Source organism: Ananas comosus, linkage group 13, assembly GCF_001540865.1.
Source record: "Ananas comosus cultivar F153 linkage group 13, ASM154086v1, whole genome shotgun sequence".
Classification (NCBI taxonomy): Eukaryota; Viridiplantae; Streptophyta; class Magnoliopsida; order Poales; family Bromeliaceae; genus Ananas; species Ananas comosus.
This window is the reverse complement of record NC_033633.1, coordinates 10,725,652-10,745,440: the sequence shown is the minus strand read 5'-3', so window position 1 is coordinate 10,745,440 and position 19,789 is coordinate 10,725,652. Positions and strand designations below refer to the sequence as shown.

Genomic DNA, 19,789 nt, shown 5'->3' with positions numbered 1-19,789 from the left:
AAGTTTGGGTGTAAATTATTTTTTTGTCGAAAATTTTCGTACCAACACATGTAATTCGACAAAAGTGGTTCGATTATTCTTGCGGCGAGTGGAAAGAAGAGTACTAAAGTGATACATTTTAAACAATCAGGTATTAAATTGAAAAAATGTTAAATTATATGGGGGTATTTGAAGTTATCCAATAGAATTATTATGCTGGTATATTTTGCTTATTAGTTAATTAATAATATTATTATTATTAATAATTTTCATGTTGAAATCTTTATGGGCTAGTAAATACCTACTTTTTAATTTTTTCTCTCCGATTTTTTAGAAACTTATATTTTACCTCCTCAAAATTTCAAATTGATGTACTTATCCGCTTCCGTCAGGGTTTCGTTACTGTTCTGTCTATTTTGTATAATTTATATAAAAATATTTGTTACGACAACAGAAATATATTAAAAAATTATATTTTTTCCTCTATAACTTATATGAGGGCAATTTCGTCTACTTCGCCCTCTCGATTAACACCGAAAATATTTTCCTCCACAGCTCTATCGCTGTTCCGTTTATTTGGTGTATTTTGCGCTCTCCAATAATGCTGTAACCCCCCAAATATTTTTGAAATTTTGAGGACACAAAATGTAGTTTTCGAAAAGTTAGAAAAAAAAAATTGGGAGATTTTTTAATATTTTAACCCACTTTATTTCTATGGCATTATTACATGATTTGGTCTTTATTATTATTATTATTGTTATTTTTATGGGGCTTTTAATACCAAATATTGCTTGATACGTAACGCAATGTAATGGAATATGTAATGTAATGTAATATCATAATCATAATAATAATCATAGTAATAACTAATAACTAGTTTTAGACCGGGCTGTAGCAATTCCGGTCCGGTCCGGTTCAGTTGAACCGGGCGTTCGAGGCTTTTAAGGGAGTCCTCTTCGCTTGGACGGACCCGCTGACCCCTCCCCCCCGCTCTTCTCTCTCTCTCTCTCTCTCTCTCTCTCTCTCTCTACATCTCTCGCTTTCTCTCTCTACATCTCTCGCTTTCTCTCTCTACACACCTCTCTTTCTCTCTCCTCGACCCCTACCTTCTCTCTGCGTTCGCTCTCCTTGCGACTCCTCCTCGCCCATTTCGATTCGCGAATGGCGCACAAGGTGTTTGCTCTAATGCCCCAATGAGCGTGTCATTTGTTAATCCCAATGGCTTTTGATTAGGTTTCTTTGTGGGGGGACAAAATCTTTGGTTTTGGAGTTTTCTGCCGGAAATTTCATCTGGGTTGTTGTGATTTTTCATGAATTGAAGGTGATTTTTTTTTTTTGGGTTTTGTGTGAGTGATTTGTCGAAGAAAAGGTCGGATTTTTATTGTGCGGGGAAAAGATTGGAGAGAGAGAGAGAGAGAGAGAGAGAGAGAGAGAGAGAGAGAGAGGTGCAAAAGAGGGATTTTTGGTAAGGCAATTTGGGGGGATTGTTTCTTTTCTTTTTTGTTTGGTGAACAATTTTCTCAAATAAAGGTGGGATTTTTATTGTGAGGGGAAAGGTTTGAAGGAGAGAGAGAGAGAGAGAGGAGGAAAGAGAGGGATTTCTTTTATTAGGGTAATAATTTCCAACCGGATTGTGTGGTTTTTCATGAAGGGGGTGATGAAATTTTCATTTGGGTGAATGATTTTCCGAAGAAAGTTGTGATTTTTAATGTGTGAGGCATAAATAGGATCAAAATAGGGATTTTTTTTTTTTATAAGGCATTTGTGGGGGAACTATTACTTGGAATAGTAACAGGATGGGTAGGGTTAAATTGAAGATAAAGAAACTGGAGAATAGCAGTGGTAGGCAGGTTACTTACTCGAAAAGAAGAGCTGGTATATTGAAGAAGGCCAAGGAATTGTCGATATTGTGCGATATCGACCTTGTTCTTCTCATGTTCTCGCCGACGGGCAAGCCTACGTTATGCGTCGGCGACCGAAGGTATCATTATTGGTTTACGTTATGCCTCTTCGACACACCTTTTGAACGGCTCTCGCATTTCATTCGTCATCTTAGTGTTAATGTAGTAGTGTAAAAATGCCATCTTATATGTGCTTTGCTGAGATTTTCTTTATTCTATAAGGCTCCTCGTATTGTCTTGCCCTTTTGAATCTTTTGTTTCCATTGCATCGTCACCGTACAAGATAGTTATATTGTTCTCTAAAAGAACTATCCGTGGTTGCGAAATAAAATTAGTTAAGTCAACTAGTCTGGGGCCATTTTGTCATCATATGATCATCTTTTTGATTCCTTAGTTGCTCTCTTTCCAATTCGAGTTTAATGAAATGAGTAAAAACCATTAGTTTCCTAGAGAACTGCTTAGGATCATTATTCAGTTAGAAGATGCATGATCACTCCTCTTCAAACTTTTCTCGTGAAAATAACTCATTGCTTATAGCTGTAACCTTTTTACTCAGCTTATAGTGTAGAATTTATTTCTTTCCATTTCGAGTTTAATGAAATGAGTTATAACTAAGAGTTATAGGGCTATAACTCTTAGTTGCTCTCTTTCCAATTCGAGTTTAATGAAATGAGTAAAAACCATTAGTTTCCTAGAGAACTGCTTAGGATTCTTATTCAGTTAGAAGATGCATGATCACTCCTCTTCGAACTTTTCTTGTAAAAATAATTCGTAGCTTATAGCTATAACCTTTTTACTCAGCTTATAGTGTAGAATTTATTTCTTTCCATTTCGAGTTTAATGAAATGAGTTATAACTAAGAGTTGTAGAGCTATAACTCTTAGTTGCTTTCTTTCCAACTCGAGTTTAATGAAATGAGTAAAAACCATTAGTTTCCTAGAGAACTGCTTAGGATTCTTATTCAGTTAGAAGATGCATGATCACTCCTCTTCGAACTTTTCTCGTAAAAATAACTCATAGCTTACAGCTATAACTTTTTACTCAGCTTATAGTGTAGAATTTATTTCTTATTGTGTTCGCCTATTCTTATTTGTGCTTCTTTTCCTATACTTTTCTGTTGAGACTATATTTCCCGTCTGTAAGTTCGATATAGCTCCTTAATTAGTTTTCATTCATCTGTATTTGCTTTATCGACAGCAATATCGAGGAAGTCATATCAAAGTATGCTCAGTTAACTCCACAGGAAAGAGCTAAGAGGTATTTTATAACAATTCCTTTGATCCATTTACTTTTAATTTGATCTTATCCAATCTCTTTAACATATGTTCTTCTTAAATTTTGAGCAGGAAACTGGAGAGCCTCGAGGTATGTCCACTTCCAGATACGACACTTTCTTCAAAGTGTTCTTTTGCTTATCAATTTTCAAGTATGATTGTTAGCAATAAGCCGTTATCTGAGCATACAAATTTTTTGGCAATAGGCATTAAAGAAGACATTCAAGAAACTGGACCATGATGTCAATATTCAAGAATTCTTGGGTTGTAGGTAAGGAATCCTCTTTCGATTGCTAAGATGTCGGGCATTCAATTCCAGGATTCTGATACTCTTTTTTTTTTTTCTCTTCCTTTTTCTTCTGCACCTTATTACAGCAGCCAAACAGTTGAGGTACCAATTCAAGGATCGCTTTTTTTTTGAGGGGGGGAAAAATAGCTCCTCTCTTAAGTACTCTTCGAGAAACTAGTGCATGCACCTGGCGGTCCACATCAGCCTTAGCACTGCACCATTGCAGGCATTCATTTCATCTCATACTTCAATTCCTACCACCTAGAGAATTACTACATTTTTTTGTTTTAGAATTACAGTGGTTTGGGTGATTGGGTAGATAATATGAGAGGAGATGACCTGGTAAGGGTTGTGGTACACAGGCTGACGTGGCGCACCAGATGCATGCGTATCTTCTCGTGCTGTGTCTTTTCCTTGCTTAATATGTGTTTTGTCTTGTACAGGAATTGACCAGCCACTTACAGTCGCTTCAAGCTCAACTATCTGATGTAGAAAAGAGGTTGAGGTAATAGTTCGACGTTAAACCACAGTTTTTTTTTCCCCCCCTCTCTCCCTAAGCATTTTATTTACTTTTCTTACATGTTTGAGGTTGAGTTGTCAAGATAGAAAATCTACCTTGCTGGTTTAAATTATGCAGTATGAACTTGTCGGACTTAACCAATAACATTGAAGCTTTCCCTTTTATTTTGAATGATCTCTGCATGAGGGTAATGCGGCAGCAGCATTGTGTTGTGTGCTGCGATCACGGCGCGGTGCTTAAAACATTCATTAAGAAAGAATGTTACTTCCGTTATTACTCATTGCCGTTTCAAGCTATTTATGCCCTAGATAACGTTGACTTTTGCCTTTCAGTTACTGGAGCGATCCTGAGAAGGTCGATAACATAGACCACATTAGAGCTATGGAACAATCTCTCAATGAATCCCTCGGTCGAATTCGAGTCCATAAGGTACATCTTTTTTTGACATTGTCAATGTTCTCTGTTCTTCTCCTCTTAAGTTAGTTTTCACCAATTCTTCCTGAGACACAAATTTATAGATGCCATTCGGAAGTCGGATATCTTAAAACTGCCCTCGTATTAAGTGCCCCGGAAAATTCACTTGGGGTCTTCATAGACACCATCTAGAAAGCGTATTTTTGAGTATTTATGCATCTTTACGGAGCCGTCGGGTGTAGCTGAGTTTTCATATTTTTGAGGGGCACCTAGGTTGAAATTAATCCTTCCTTTTGGACGTGTTTTACGGGATTTTGTAAACGAAAATATATGGATTCTGAACAAAATGGCACCTTTTTTTCTTTTTTCTTTGACAGGAAAATGTCGGAAAGCAAATTATGTCTCTACAATGTACTGGCCAGGTGACGCAACTCCTTTTTCTGACTTATAAATGTTTACTCATTTTGGCTGTCTCTTCCATCTTTATTTTTTTTTTATCTGCTAGCTAATGACGATGTATACTTATTGTAGTTCCAGAACGACATGCACTTACCTATGGGATTTAGCGTCGATCACGGCCCCTCACCTGTGTCGTGGATCCATAATGGCGACGTTCAACAAATGATGCTCCCTGAAGATCCTAGTCTGTTGTCTCAGAGGTAATTAGGGAAATCTACCATGCTTAGGCTATTTCTTGTATTAAAAGAAACTAATATCGGGAATATCTGATGAGAATCTGTGTTTGAGGCTTAGCATATCTTCCATTACTCCTATTCCCTGATACTCAAGTTAGCGGTCGGTTCTTCGATTTACAATACTTATATGTTAAAATCAACCTTATTTTAGTTGCAATAACCTGATTTTTTTTGGGGGGGTTCAAAATTTCTCCATTTAAAGCAAATTTGCATCAAATTAATCATGAATAACTTAGTTTGAAAACTATTTCCATCAAAACTTTCTGATATAAAATTTGTTTGTCTTGTAGAGATATCGGATGCTCGACAGACACTTCGCTTCAAAGTTACCCCGGCTACTATATGACGGGTAAGCAAACGGAGAGCAACGAACAAATACCGGCCGACAATTCCCTGCACGACTTCAGCCAAAACGCGTGCTTGAGGCTAAATCTGGGAGGCCACTTTCCATACCAGTCCTACGACCCTAACTTATTCACCGACAAGCCATTCAAGCCCGACGAGGAGAATAATAATCTATGCAATAGTGGTATTGATTGCCAAGTTAATCACTATGACCCCCCAAGGCCGGCTTACGATGCAAGCTTCCAGAGTTGGGCCTCGACGTCTGGGACGTGCGACATTGGCTTATTCGACGAGCAGTCGTACACCCAAGTAAGTTCGTTTCGAGTACGCAATCGAGCCAGTTTGCACAACTGCAATAAATGAGAATGGTCATAGACTTTTTTGTCTAATATTCCTCCATTTCGATTAATTCATACGCCGTTAGCACGAAAGATAAACCCCTCAGCACTGAAACAATCAATTTAAGGGTAACTTTGTAGTCCATGTTCTGAGCTCTAATTCCTTCTCTTTTTCTCTTTTGCAGCAACCAAACTAGACTCTCGCCGATTTTATGTCCATCGAAAACTCGTAAGGAATAGTTCGGCCATGTTCGCCTTCGAAGTTTTTTTTTTTTTTTTTTTTTTTTTTTTTTTCCCTTCTAAAGAAGCTGACATTCTCCAACAGATGTTAACATGGTTTCTTCTCCCAGTTAATTCATTGGATTCCACATGTGAATCATTCTCATACTATACTAAATGTATATTCAGATGATGACTTGTATAGTAAAAAAAGAAGAAGAAGAAGAAGAAGAAAAATCTCCTTGTAGAGTGAAAAATCCATAGTGGTCAATTATCTATACCAGTATTGTATGATCACTTTGTATTATTCCTCTTGTAAATTGTGTATTCTCATCATATTCCAATTCCAATTTGCTTGAGTTATTATAGTTTTGTGCATCATGAAGAGTCATTTTCAACCTCTTTCTCTCTCTCTCTCTCTCCAATTGTGTTATTGGATCTTATGATTTTTTTTTTTTTTTTTTGGGTCTGGAGTTTTTGGCAGAAGTATTATTTGAGTATAGCTGATGAGAGGTATAATTCAGCTGGAGTCGATTATTTTTAGTTAAAGAATAATTGATTATACTACTCTGGTTGTAACGTGTACGATGATCTGTCAAATGTTAGGGTTCGAGCCTGTGTGTGCTAAAATTTGAGGCCATAAGTCCCTGGCTTTAGGTTTTAGTTATATGTAAGCGGGTTATGCAAATTAAACCCTAAAGGCAAACTATTTTATAAATTAATTTAAATAGATTTAATTTAAATTTGATTTGAACTGATTATTTAAATTGAATGCAAATAAGCTAATTAAAGATAAAATTACAGAACAGTTAAGTGTAATTTTATGAATCATAGGGTGGTAAAGTAAAATTGAGCCAAATCATAGAGGGGCAAATTGAAGTTTATCCTAAATTAAAAAAAATTAAATAAGGTGAAAATGTATGTAGGCCCCTCACTTTCATTTGACACCCCCTCAACTCTTTAACTTTTTTTTTTTTTTTTTTTAATGAATCAAGTGATTTTAGACAACAAAACTAGGGATTTTATTAAATACTTTGTTAAATTTATCAANGTGTTATTGGATCTTATGATTTTTTTTTTTTTTTGGGTCTGGAGTTTTTGGCAGAAGTATTATTTGAGTAGTGCTGATCAGAGGTATAATTCAACTGGAGTCGATTATTTTTAGTTAAGAATAATTGATTATACTACTCTGGTTGTAATGTGTACGGTGATCTGTCAAATGTCAGGGTTCCGTCAAATGTCAGGGTTCGAGCCTCTGTGTGTGCTAAAATTTGAGGCCATAAGTCCCTGGCTTTAGGTTTTAGTTATGTGTAAGCGGGTTATGCAAATTAAATCCTAAAGGCAAACTATTTTATAAATTAATTTAAATAGATTTAATTTAAATTTGATTTGAACTGATTATTTAAATTGAATGCAAATAAGCTAATTAAAGATAAAATTACAGAACAGTTAAGTGTAATTTTATGAATCATAGGGTGGTAAAATAAAATTGAGCCAAATCATAGAGGGGCAAATTGAAGTTTATCCTAAATAAAAAAAAATTAAATAAGGTGAAAATGTATGTAGGCCCCCTCAACTGTAGACGATTCTTAAACAGACCCCTCCACTTTCATTTGACAACCCCTCAACTCTTTAATTTTTTTTTTTTTTTTTTTTTAATGAATCAAGTGATTTTAGACAACAAAACTAGGGATTTTATTAAATACTTTGTTAAATTTATCAAATTTAATAACTTCCATCACTTTTTAATAAATAAAGGCTAAATTACAGAAAACCCCTTTGTAATAACCCCTTTTTCACTTTTCCTTCCTGACATTTAAAAACCTACACTTTGCCCCCCTATAAAATAAAAAATGTGCACTTCACCCCCTACCATTAGGGTTCCGTTAAAAAATATATATTTATGCCGAAAATACCCCTCCGCCATCTCCCTGTTGCTTCGCCTCCCTCCGGCTCGCCACCTTGCCGCCGCCTCGCCGCCTCGCCGCTTAGCCGCCTCGCCGTCCTCCACTGCCTCGCCCTCACCCACATCCCTTTCGCCGTCCTCCGCCGCCTCGCCTTCGCCTTCTTTGCCCTTCTCCTACTGTCGCCCACCTCGGTTTTCTTCTACTGTCGCCGAAATCGAGAGCGGCGAGGGTACAGGAGGAGAAGGGGAGCAGGTGGAGAAGGAAATGGAGAGAAATCACGCACGATTGAGATGGGAATCGCGGCCGAACGAAGGGGCGGCTGAGGAAGATGGGGAAGAAGACGACAATGGTGAGGGGCAAAATGGTCATGTTACACACCGTAACCCCCCTGTGAACATTTTTCATTTTACAGGGGGGCAAAGTGTAGGTTTTTAAATGTCAGGGGGAAAAAGTGAAAAATCGGATTATTACAAGAGAGTTTTCTGTAATTTAGCCATAAATAAAACTAGACAAATTACAGGGAGCAAATTAAGATGTTACATTTAATTAAATTTTTAACTTAATTAATTATAAAAAATCACCCAAACTTTCATATATTTGCACGTAGAAACATTTATTTCAAAATTTTCATCTTCCTCATCCAAACTTTTAAAATTTTATTGTTTATATTCCATTAATATAAAGTGAATAGTCGAAAAATAATAAAAAACGCATGCCGCAAAAATAAAAGTTCCTTTTTTTATGCAAAATTTAATCTAATAAAGAAATTAAATCATAACATTTGAGTTTTAAAAAATAAATATAATATCTATGATCGATTTTAAAGTTTCAATGGTAAATATAAATTTTTTTAAAATTTAAATGGCTAGTTTTTGTAAATGGGTAAAAGTTCGAGTGGTTTTGTTGCAATTAAATTCAATTAGAAAGAGATAAAATAGTACATAATTTATCTAAACTGGACTTTTTTGAGTTTGGTACCAACTTTTCAAAATTTTAATTTTGCTACCCAATTTTTTAATTACTTTGATTTAAATCAATTAACAACACTTTAATTTCGAAATTTGAGTGCGTCGATTTATTGTAAAATTTATTAAAGTAAGTAATTAGTTTAAAATTTTGAGGCCTAAGTACTTAAATCAAATAATTTGAAAGATTGGATACTCGATTTAAAATGATCCACAGTTCTTATAACTTCTGCATATTTTCTAGGGATGTCAATGCGTATGGATACCCAAAATTTTATCCGAACTCGAATGAAACGGATATATCCGATGAAATGGATATGGATTCAGATATGAATATCAAAAATAGAAACCTGACGGATATGGATTCGAATATGGATTTTGACTGTATCCGATCCGAACCCGAACCCGACCCGAACCTGAATTTATTTTACATTATATATAATATGTATATAAAAATTTGATACTATATTTGAATTTGTATTTTAAAAATTTAGATTTAATATAATATATTTTGAAATATTGAAAAAAATTTAATTGTTTCGGGTTCAAATTTTCGGGTTCGGGTTCGGGTTCGGGTTCAGGTTCGGGTTTCGGATTTTTCGTCGGGTTCGGGTTTGGATATGGATTTTTAAAATCCGTCGGGTTCGGGTTCGGGTTCGGATCTCGGGTCTTGGGTTTGGAGTTGGGTTCGGGTTTGGATTTTTGAAAATCCGCCATGAATCCGCCCCATTGACATCTCTAATATTTGGACATTTTTTGTATTTAGCCCCTGGCAAATTTTTATTTTAAAATTAGCCCCGTCAAAATTTAATTTGCAAAAATGTCCCTGAGCTTGCCACGCAGGCGCCACGTCAGCGCCACGCGGGCATTGAACACGGTGAATCATTCACCGTGTTCAAACACGGTGAACCATTCACCATGTTTAGTACGTATTTTTTGTATATTGAAAAAAGGAATAGGGAGTAGGGATGTCAATAGGTATGGATATCCGAAATATTATCCGAATCCAAACCCATATAAATTATATATATATACATAATTTATTTTTATTTATTTATACAATATATAAAATATTTAATAATTTTTATTTCTTAGATCTTCATCCAACAGTATAGATTTTTAAAACCCGTTTGGTCGGATATGGATATGGGTATGAATTTTTAAAATCCGTCGGGTTCGGATTCGGGTTTTGATTTTAATTTGATTTTCGGGTTCGGGTTTGGATTTTTGAAAAAGAGAAGGAAAGAAATACAAATTTCCTATTCCTCTTTATACGTACTAAACACGGTGAACCATTTACCATGTTTAGACACGGTGAATACCATTCACCGTGTTTAGATAAGGTGAATGGTTCATCGTGTTTAACTTAACTACCACTCTCAAACCCCGCCCGCGTGGCGCTTGTGTGGTGCCTGTGTGGCAGGCCTAGGGCGATTTTTGTAAATTAAATTTTAATAAGGCTATTTTTAAAATAAAAATTTGCCAGGTGCTAAATGCAAAAAAAGCCCTTTTCCCTTTAAAAGAATTGAGGGGTCTTCTTACAAAATTGCCCCCTCCAACTCCAAGAGCAACGTCGTAGCTCGTTGGCGAATATTAGGGTTAGGGTTAGGGTTAGGGTTAGGGTTTTCGCCTGGAAGGGGAAAGGGTGGTGCTCGAAGGGGAAAGGCGGTGCGACGATGCCATTTACGGGAGCTTCCAACACCAGCTCTGGTTCCTTTCCGAGCGAGTACAACGCAAAGGACTCGAGAACTTGGAGCAAACTAGGGTTAGGGTTAGGGTTAGCGTTTTTGCCGAAAATGGAAGTGATGGGAATAAAATGGGAGTCGGGGTGGGGCGGAAGTGGGGAGACGAAGTGGATGCTGGGTTTCAGGTAATATCATTTCTCACCTCTCTCTTTTCTCAATTTTTTGGCTTAAAATTCTTATTTTTTATGTATTACCTAGATTTTTTTTTTTCCGATTTTAATTTTGTTACATTGATCTGGTAAATATATCTTGGAATTTGAGGAATTTAATTATATAGATTGACGTAAGGACCAATTAAAACTTTGGATTTGTAGGGAAAAATTCACAAATTTGCTAGTTTAAGTTTCCGAGTTTGATTATGATGTAGGACCAATTAAACCCTTTTTTTTTCAAAAAAAATTAAGGTTTAAGTTGGCTTTTGTTTGGTTACCACATAGATGGAATCATAGTTTTTCATCAAAATTCTTAGTTCAATTAATGCGTTAATTAGATTTAATTTATGTTTCAGAATCTGATAATAAAGATGTGAGGACCAGTTTGAACTTTGGTGACATTTCTTAGTTGTTGGTATAAATAATTTGATATATATATATATATATTTTTTCAATTTGTTTGGTTTTTTTTGTTCATAATTAGAGATCTATATGTAAGAATTAATTAAAACTTAGGTGGCATAGTTTACGTTTGCGTAGTTTATGTATATTTGTATAGTTTATGTTCCGAGTTCGATATTGATGTAGGGGCCAAGAAAAACTAAGAAGCCATTTTCTTAATTATTTATGGGAAGTTTTAAGTTTAATTTTGTTGTAGGATCTAGATGTGAGGACTAACTGAAACTTGGAACACATTTTGGAACTTTGGATTTATAGTGGGAAAATCCGCAATTTCCAATCTTTGCAAGGTTATGCTATGTGTTTGCCTAGTTCAAGTTTGCGAGTTTGATTATAGACGTAGGTCTGGATCGTAAGCGCTGGCCAACTATTCAAAAGTACGCGCTGATAGGAAGGGCACACTCATCGCACTTAAGGGCTCAATCACAGCGCTCACGGGCTTTGACCTGACTCAATCCATCTGGACCCCAGGTCTATTGTTGGGCCTTTTGCTGTTAAGTCTATTGCGGATCAGAGCTCCACTTAACTTATTGGGTTCATCCAACTCAACTTATTAATCTTCTGGGTCTATTATTACCGGGCAGTAAGTGGGACCTATTTTAGTCAATAATAAATAGCCAACGGTAGGACCGATTAAAACTTAGGAAGACATTTTCCTAATTATCAGTTGTAATAAATATTTTTTTCTTTTTGGTGTACGGGCCAAATATAACTTGGAAGATGTTGTGAACTTGATACATTCCCCCAGTTTTAGTTTTTGTATGCTTATGTAATCATTAATTGGTAATTGCAAGCTAACTGTTTTGGGGTTGCAGGGATTTGCTTTTTAGTCGAGTGTTTCGGTTTCTAATTTATGGCGTCGAAGAGGAATCTGGAGGTGCGGAAGGATTGGTCGGTTGATCCCCTCCGTGTGAGGAGGATTCGGAAGGAGTGGAAGGATTTGCTGATTGATCCCCCCGGTTCTTGCAGTGCAGGTTAGTTTTTAGGTAAAAGTGTATGGGTATCTCGACTTCTAAAATTTTGATGCTTTCAAACTACCTAATGTTATAATATGTTTGATTAGCATGCGTCGATCAAAATTTACCAGTAATTTTTAAGTTCTTTTGGTAGAATATTACGTAATCTTATGAAGTATTCTGCTATATGATGGGTAAGTTTTTTAATCTAACTTCGCGCGCTAGTTCTTGAGTTTGCTTTCTTCATTGTAACTGTTATTACTAGTCTCACTTGGTAAATGAAAAGCAAAATTTCCAGCTTATGAAGGATTTTGATTTGTTTTTTTGATGTAGGTCCTGTTACTGACGACGACCTGTTTATCTGGCAAGGGTGCATAATAGGACCTGACAATAGCCCCTTCGCTGGCGGTATTTTTCTTGTGGATATGCACTTCCCGCCTGATTATCCGTTCATGCCACCGAAGGTAGCGGTTGTCATTTTAGCTTTCGTACGATTACGCGCTTTAATAGCTTCTTGCGATCATTTGGGCATCAATTTTTTGGTTCTGATTTCGGATTTTGCTTTACTAAACACATAACACGTAGCTTATGCTGTGGGCATGGGCTTGATTCTCGTCGGTGATGGTTTATTGCGACAATTTGGTGGAACTGCCGGCGTAAGTACGTTGTATCGTAGGCAATATTTGTTGGTTCGGCATAAGCACAGATTGTAAACACCGTCTGCAGATAATTGAATGCCTCAATTGTATTCTCTACCGTATTTAAGAGTTGAAGTAACAGTTATCTTTAAAAATAGACGAAAAGCTCCCAAATATATGCAAACGCGAAAGATAATAGGCAACCAAAAAAAAGAAGGAAAAAAAAAAAAAAATCTGAAGGCAAAGACCTTATGTCAAAAACAAGAAAATGTGATAGTTAAGTGGCTTAAGAAAATCATTCGTCGAATTAAATCGTACTTTCTTTGCTAGGTCTTGTTGTAGGGCTTTGCATATCAGATCATGCTATTAATGAACTTCTTTGTGGCAACATGTTTTTCGGCGCAACTACAATTTCATCTCGTTTTCCAGGTCGTTTTCCGCACTAAAGTTTTTCACCCGAATATCGATAGCGAAGGGAACATCAAGGTTGACATCCTCGAGAATCAGTGGAGCCCTGCTCTGACTCTCTCTAGGGTGAGATTCTCTTTTTGATTCTCTTCGAATTTTGTACCATTTTCATTTTCGGTCCCAGTCCACATTTACTGTTAGTGGAAACAAAAAATATTTTACTAGCACTGCCACCCTCGATCTTTTCTCATGTTTCATTCGTTACCGTCCTTCAAGTGGCGGCATTTTCTCTGACTAGGGAATCGGATGGTTGGGTGAAAGTTTGAGATTAGTCGAGGGGTGTTGGATAAAAAATTCGGAAGACAAATACACTAGTTTTCTATGAAATCCGGAAAAAAAACCTTTTTTAGGGAAAGTAGGGTTTTTAGGAACCAAACAGACGGAAAATGATTTTCGAGCCAGAAAACTGTTATCTGGGATATTTTCTGGAGAAACGAATGGTGTGAAAACCCGAATACTTTTTCTTACTAAAATATAATAAATGTGGTTTAAAATTTGAAACCTCAGGTTCTACTATCCATCGGCTCGCTTCTGACGGACCCGAATCCCGACGATCCCTTGGTTCCGGAGATTGCCCACATGTACAAGACCGACCGAGCCAAGTATGAGTCGACCGCGCGGTCGTGGACGCAGGAGCACGCCATGGTGTAGAAGTAGCTCGACGCTTTACATACCCATATATGTTGCTCCTTTAATAGAAAAAAATGAGAACTATAGTCGTGTTTCGTATTCCTTTTCATTTGCGGTGAATTTATGTAAGAACTTGGAAAGGAACAAACATTCGGACTCTTACTTGTTTGTGTTTCGCAAGAGCTTTTCTTAAACTTTTATTGCTCAGCCACTGAAGAGGCTGCATTGCGAAGCAGCGGCTACGGCCCGTCGATTCGAGCTGTAACTTTTTTTTGGCTTTCTGCTACTCTCAGATGAACTGTAAAATGAGTTTTCTGTGGAAATTCTCAGTAAAGCGAAACAAACAAGCAGAAAACTGTTTTTCAGTTCAATTTGTGAGCCCTGCAGCAAGAACTTTTTGCTTTCTGCTACTCTCAGATGAACTGGGAAGTGAGTTTCCTGTAGAAATCTCAATGCAGAACTGAACAACAGATTCAACATTTTGCAGCTAATTTCGAAACTTAAAATCAGAATCTCTAACATCTGAAATCTAAAACTATCTGAATCTGAACAACAATTAGAACACATTACATGATTAAGTTTGCAGAAAAACAAGCAGAAATGACCACATACATGAAGCAGATCTTCATGTAGATAGATAGATCATCAACAAATCCAAAAAAAAAAGAGTACAAAACAAGTGTATATAACAAACATGAAATGCTTTTTTACTGCTGCTGCTGTTTTCTACTGCTGTTTTGCTGATCATGGAAACTGGAAATTCATGTAGTCCTTTCTCACACCTGCAGGAGGGCTAATGTAGACCCAAAGGAGGGAAATAACAATCGAAATCAGCCCCGACCACACGAACACGATCGTCGGCACCTTCCCGCGCCGCCCCATGAGCCCTTTCGCGAAGGGGTAGAGGTGGCACAGCACCCAGAAGCTGAAGAACACCCCTCCGAGCAGCTTGCTCCACTGCGGGAACTCGCTGTACATGGTCCTGGCCACGGCCATCGCGATCGCGATCGCGTTGATCATCACGATCGTGATCGGGGGCACCATCAGGAAGCTCCACTTCACGACGTAGAGCTCCGCGAAGGCGTCGTCGTTCTCATCCGCCGCGGGCTTCGATGTCAGCGTGAAGGATATGTCGACCCCCGCGATCACTTTTAGCAGCCCCTGCAGGACCGCGGCCGGGTGCGCGCTCGTCCCGCCGATCACCCAGAACTGCTCGTTGCGCCACCACTCGTGCAGCGTAATCCCCGACCACTTGATCTCGAGCAACGCGAGCAAGCACAGCGTGACCGTTATCGCCAGTAGAAAGATCAGGAAAGTGATGCTCAGTGATTGAACTATGAACTGGCCGCTGAAGAGGGAAACCGCGGGGAGGACGCAGTAGACCAGAAGAAAGATCGACGTGAACGGATACATGCCGACGTTGAAGTAAGCCACCCTTTGCAGGAACTTCATCCTTCGGGACGCGAAGAGCGCGTTGTTCCGCGAGAAGAAGATCTCGACCGAGCCCGTGGCCCAGCGGAGCACCTGATGCAGCCGATCGGTTAGGTTGATCGGGGCGGTCCCGCGGAAGGCGTCTCTCTTCGTGACGCAGTACACCGAGCGCCACCCGCGGTTGTGCATCCTGTACCCGGTGACCACGTCCTCGGTGACCGACCCGTAGATCCACCCGACGCGGCGGCCCCACTCGGTCTTGTCCTCGTAGAAGCACGAGATCACGCTGATGGCCTCCGCGACGGTCGCGGCGTCCAGCGGCTCCCGCGGGACCGCCAGCGCGCCCGCGGGCCGGCCGTGGCGGACCCCCGGCAGGTCCTGGAGCAGCCTCCCTTGGTACTCCGCCACCGGTATCGACGCCAGCAGAATCGCCGAGCTCCCGAATCTCTTCGGCAGAAGTGCGGCAGACGATTCGACATCCCCGTCTTCGCTCTCGACGTCGCCGATCTGCGGCAGCACGATTTCGTCGACGCGGTCACTCTTCTTCCCCATCGTCGGCTTCCGCGAGAAGAGCTTGATCTTCTTCCGACCGAACCAACCGCGGTGCTCCGTGGCGCGCGGAGGGCTAAACCCGTAGAGCGCGGTCCGACGGAACACGCAACCGGTGCCGACATACATCGGGCCTTGCAGACCGTCCATGGCTCGCATCGTGACGTCGAAGAACACCAAGTTATGGTTTGCGTACCGATCGTTCGGATCAATCCCCTCGAACCTCTGCGGGAACTGAACATAGCAAATCCGGTCGCCGCCTCGGTCGAGCATGAAGCACATGCCCTCGCGGAGAGCCAAGGAGTTGTAAATGTAGTGATCACAATCTAAATTCAGGATGAAGGGGCCGTTCGACATGATCGCGCTCGTCCGGACGAGCGCGTTCATAGCTCCGGCCTTCTTGTTGTGATCGTACCCGGGCCTCTTCTCGCGCGAGACGTAGACCAGCATCGGCAGCCTTATGTCCACGCCGGACGTGTTGATGAGGTTGTTCTCGTCCGCTTCGGCGCCGATTTCGGGTTCGGAGCTCGGGGGAGCAAGCATTGCCTGTTGGTATCAGCATGGAAAAATAGAATCAACATTCTGAATCAGGACTCAATTTTTGTAGCAAAGTTAAGATCAACAAGACTCTGAATTGCGGTTTCGTATTCGATTCACAGGGAAATTTGGTTTTGAATTCGAAAAATTTGATACATTGTAGATGGATCAAACTACCTGAATGATTCCTGCATGATCAGCCCTTGAATGATCTGCATCAGGTGAAAGCCAAGTCCCAGGCCAGTGAGACCCATCACTCATCCAAGTTGCCTTCGCAACTCTAATCGGCTCCGACGAAGGTGAGGCGGCGAAGTTCCCCGCGATCTGCTGCTGCTTCTGCCGCGCGCGCAGCTCCTCGTGCGCGTTGTACGCGTCCGACCGCCTCCGAATCGACTCGGGCAGCGAGTTGATCCGCACCTTGAATTCGTCGTACTCTCTCTTCACCTTGCGCCTCTCCCGCACAAAGTCGAGCCTCACCTTGTTCTTCAGGAAGTCGCGCTTCTGCCCGAAGTAGGCGTCGGGGTTGCGCGGCTCGATGTCGTGCTTGCGGCAGAAGGGGACCCAGATCCTTGCGAAGCTGGCGGTCTCCGCCAAGGCCTCGAAGGTGAGGAGCGAGCCCCCGTCGTCGGATAAGTAGCAAGAGAGCTTCTCGACGGGGTAGTCGACCGCGAGGATCGAGAGGACGGTGTTGGCGGTGACGAGGGGGGGCTCCTTGTCCGGGTCGGCGGTGGAGACGAACACGTCGACGCCCGGGAGGTCGGACCGGCCCTTGGGGTTGCGGGCGCTGGGGGACTCGAACCGGTCCCTGAGCACCGCCAGGTCGGCGGCCCGGTTCACCGGGCAGAGCTTCGGGAGCTGGTCCAGGAGCCACGAGAAGGCGAACCACGTCTCGCAGGCGATCGACAGCCCCCACAGCCACACCGCCTCGCGGTTCGGGTGCCGCATCCGCCACATGAGGAAGAAGCCGAGCGCGACGAGCCGGATAACAATCAACAACCTGAAGAAGAAGATCAGATAGAAAATGAAACTCTTTTACTAGTTCAGATCCAGAGAAACTTCTCAAATTGAAGCAAAGTTCATAATCATTCTGAGAATCATGCTCCATTTTGAAATGCAATTCTTAAAATCTGTTGATAAGAATGAGCAAAATTTCACCGAATTCGACAAAATTTTTCTGAAACGATTCTATCTTTAGAAATTCTTTTCTGATCAGAGTACCTGTAGGGGCTGAGAATTGCTTGCGAGACCCCGACCTTCCGCGTGAGCGGCCGCCGACACTTGCCGCCGAAATTGGGCGGCTCTTCGAACCCCTTAAACCCCGCGCCCGCGCCGCCGCAGTGCCCGCCGTTGTCTTTGGGCCACACCGCGTTCCCGTAGCCGTACGTCCCCTTCGTCTCGAACAACCACCGGCTGTGATCGAAATCCGACGGGCCCTTGCTACCGCCGCCACCGCCGTTGGGGATCTTCGTCGAGCACATCATCGACAACTTCCCCGCGCCCCCTCCGCCCCTCAAATCCTTCATCGACGCCAACGGCAGCGCCGCCGCCGCCTCCTCCTCCTCGATCTCCTCTTCGTCCTCGTCACTTAGAGTGTTGTAAAGCTCCTTACAACCCGGGCAATGTCCGCCGCCATCGACGCACTCCTCGTAGCACTCCTTGCATATCGCAAACCCGCATTCGCACGGGGGGTTCGAGAAGGCGGGGCCGTCGCAGCCCCTCATCTTGCAGAGCGGCAACACGGCGGAGCCGCGGGGGTGGGGCGGGGAGGGGCGGTCGACGACGTGGCCCCGGGTGACGCAATTGAACCCCCCTGTGAAGATCGTCCCCGAGATGTAGCTCCGATCTGGTGGGGGATCCTCGGGTCCCGACGACGCGTGGCGGTCGGGGGTCGGGGGGATGTGGACGGTGTAGCGGACGAATTCGGAGGAGCTCACCGTCGCGGCATCAGCGTCAACATCGGCCTCGGCCTCGGCCTCGGCTTTCGAGGCGGAAAGGTACCTCCTTGCACACATAGAAGGGGAGTTGGGGTTGAGGGAGCGGCGGGGGATCGGGCTCGCGAGGCCGATGCTCCGCCGCAGAGCGCCGCCGCTGCCGCCGCCGCCGTCGCCTCCGCCGCCGTCGGTTGCGGAGACGGTGATGGTGACCGGAGAAGCAGCCGGGGAAGAGCTTCTCCTAGCCATGGCGTTTTTGCTGCTAAAAGAAGCAATTTTGCGCTACAAGGAGCGATTTTTATGGCTTGTGATTGGTGCTCAAATGGGGAAATTGAAGAGGAAATTGGAAAAAAAAAATTGATTTTTACATGTTGTTGTTGTTGTTGAGGGGTTTTGAAGGGGACAAATGGAGTTTTTGGAACGTTGGATGGGATTTGAATTTTTGACACCAACGGTTGGGTTTGACTTTTCCTTTTTTCTTTTTTTTTTTTACCCTTTTTTTTTCTTCGTTTTTGTGAAAAGGTAGGGGAAATATTCGAATCACAACGGTCGAGTAATCTGGGCCGTCCATAGAGAGGAATGGATGCGACGATTTTAACGATTTTTGAATCTCAACGGTCGGTTGCTGCCTCATTAATGAGGGTGGGAAAAAATAGCCGTTGCGTCCGAGTAATTTATAAAATAATGGTTGCGTGAACCCGGTCCACCACGTCTCCTGTAGACCATTCTCGAATCTACAAAATGTGGAACTTTTAGTTAAAGTGAGCTTCATATGATTTTTTTTTTTTTTTTTTTAAATCGTTGTTCGTTTAATCGAAAGGCAATAGCTTCATATGAGTATCTCAATTTTTTTATTTATTTTATTAAAAATTTTTACACTTATTATCATATAAAAGGATGAGGAAAAGTTAGCCAGTTAATATTTTTTGGACCTGTTTGAGATGATGGCAAATTATAGGGTGATATTCAATATAATTTTTAATACTGTGAGGTAATTGAGACTAGGGCTAAAGTGTAAGAATTTTTTTTTTAATAATTTAGCCCTAGATTTTAAAAATTAAGAATTTTAGTAATTTTATTTTATTTTTCTTAGTAGGGTATATGAATTGGCATTCGAATTTGCACAACATAATCTTAGGTACTAAAATTTCATGTGAAGTAAATTTCATAATTTTTCATATTATTTATCGAGTGATTAAGTGGTTAAATCTAGCAAATTTTTAAATGTCAATATCTTTTGATTTCTAAATTAATGGTGTAAAAGTAATTAATTTTTTTTATAAAAGGCTTTTAAATTATCTATGGACTAGGTTTTGCAATTCTAATGTTGATTTTAAGAATTTTATCCTTTATTTTATTTTTATAAGGTCCATCAATTTAATCATTCATTTTAGTGCCATCGAATTGGACAATAGAACTTAATAACACAAAATCTATATAATTTAAG

The 19,789-nt window shown here is 40.9% G+C and overlaps 3 protein-coding genes across 5 annotated transcripts; 2 read left to right on the top strand and 1 right to left on the bottom strand.

The window, feature by feature from the left end:
• On the top strand, window positions 1,023-6,342 carry LOC109719304 (agamous-like MADS-box protein AGL30). 3 transcript variants are annotated; one of them, XM_020245880.1, is made up of 11 exons: window positions 1,023-1,960; window positions 3,078-3,137; window positions 3,227-3,245; window positions 3,361-3,425; window positions 3,530-3,545; window positions 3,887-3,948; window positions 4,296-4,392; window positions 4,755-4,799; window positions 4,915-5,036; window positions 5,363-5,726; window positions 5,941-6,342. In XM_020245880.1, exons 1-11 carry the CDS (start codon window positions 1,776-1,778, stop codon window positions 5,950-5,952), a joined length of 1,047 nt encoding a protein of 348 aa, XP_020101469.1. In that variant the 5' UTR covers window positions 1,023-1,775; the 3' UTR covers window positions 5,953-6,342. The 3 variants fall into 3 exon arrangements, with proteins under 3 accessions (XP_020101469.1, XP_020101468.1, XP_020101467.1); XM_020245879.1 differs by having other exon boundaries at window positions 1,024-1,960; window positions 3,533-3,545; window positions 4,909-5,036; XM_020245878.1 differs by having other exon boundaries at window positions 1,024-1,960; window positions 4,909-5,036.
• LOC109719305 (ubiquitin-conjugating enzyme E2-17 kDa-like) lies at window positions 10,424-14,265 on the top strand. Its single transcript, XM_020245881.1, has 5 exons — window positions 10,424-10,716; window positions 12,018-12,176; window positions 12,492-12,622; window positions 13,226-13,330; window positions 13,772-14,265. Exons 2-5 carry the CDS (start codon window positions 12,056-12,058, stop codon window positions 13,913-13,915), a joined length of 501 nt encoding a protein of 166 aa, XP_020101470.1. The 5' UTR covers window positions 10,424-10,716; window positions 12,018-12,055; the 3' UTR covers window positions 13,916-14,265.
• LOC109719303 (cellulose synthase-like protein D4) lies at window positions 14,418-19,089 on the bottom strand. The gene is made up of 3 exons (XM_020245876.1): window positions 17,630-19,089; window positions 16,589-17,408; window positions 14,418-16,420 (listed from the first exon to the last, which is right to left on the bottom strand). The coding sequence occupies exons 1-3, from the start codon at window positions 18,589-18,591 to the stop codon at window positions 14,639-14,641; spliced, it is 3,564 nt and encodes a 1,187-aa protein (XP_020101465.1). The 5' UTR covers window positions 18,592-19,089; the 3' UTR covers window positions 14,418-14,638.

Excerpts from the sequence above, each read along its gene's own strand:
- LOC109719304 (XM_020245878.1), top strand. The coding sequence starts at position 1,776 with ATGGGTAGGGTTAAATTGAAGATAAAGAAACTGGAGAATAGCAGTGGT. Across the intron at positions 1,961-3,077 it reads TTATGCGTCGGCGACCGAAG|CAATATCGAGGAAGTCATAT; the intron begins GTATCATTATTG and ends CTTTATCGACAG. Across the intron at positions 4,393-4,754 it reads GTCGAATTCGAGTCCATAAG|GAAAATGTCGGAAAGCAAAT; the intron begins GTACATCTTTTT and ends TTTCTTTGACAG.
- LOC109719305 (XM_020245881.1), top strand. The coding sequence starts at position 12,056 with ATGGCGTCGAAGAGGAATCTGGAGGTGCGGAAGGATTGGTCGGTTGAT. Across the intron at positions 12,177-12,491 it reads CCCCGGTTCTTGCAGTGCAG|GTCCTGTTACTGACGACGAC; the intron begins GTTAGTTTTTAG and ends TTTTTGATGTAG. Across the intron at positions 12,623-13,225 it reads ATCCGTTCATGCCACCGAAG|GTCGTTTTCCGCACTAAAGT; the intron begins GTAGCGGTTGTC and ends CTCGTTTTCCAG.
- LOC109719303 (XM_020245876.1), bottom strand. The coding sequence starts at position 18,591 with ATGGCTAGGAGAAGCTCTTCCCCGGCTGCTTCTCCGGTCACCATCACC. Across the intron at positions 17,409-17,629 it reads GCAATTCTCAGCCCCTACAG|GTTGTTGATTGTTATCCGGC; the intron begins GTACTCTGATCA and ends CTTCTTCTTCAG. Across the intron at positions 16,421-16,588 it reads ATCATGCAGGAATCATTCAG|GCAATGCTTGCTCCCCCGAG; the intron begins GTAGTTTGATCC and ends TGATACCAACAG.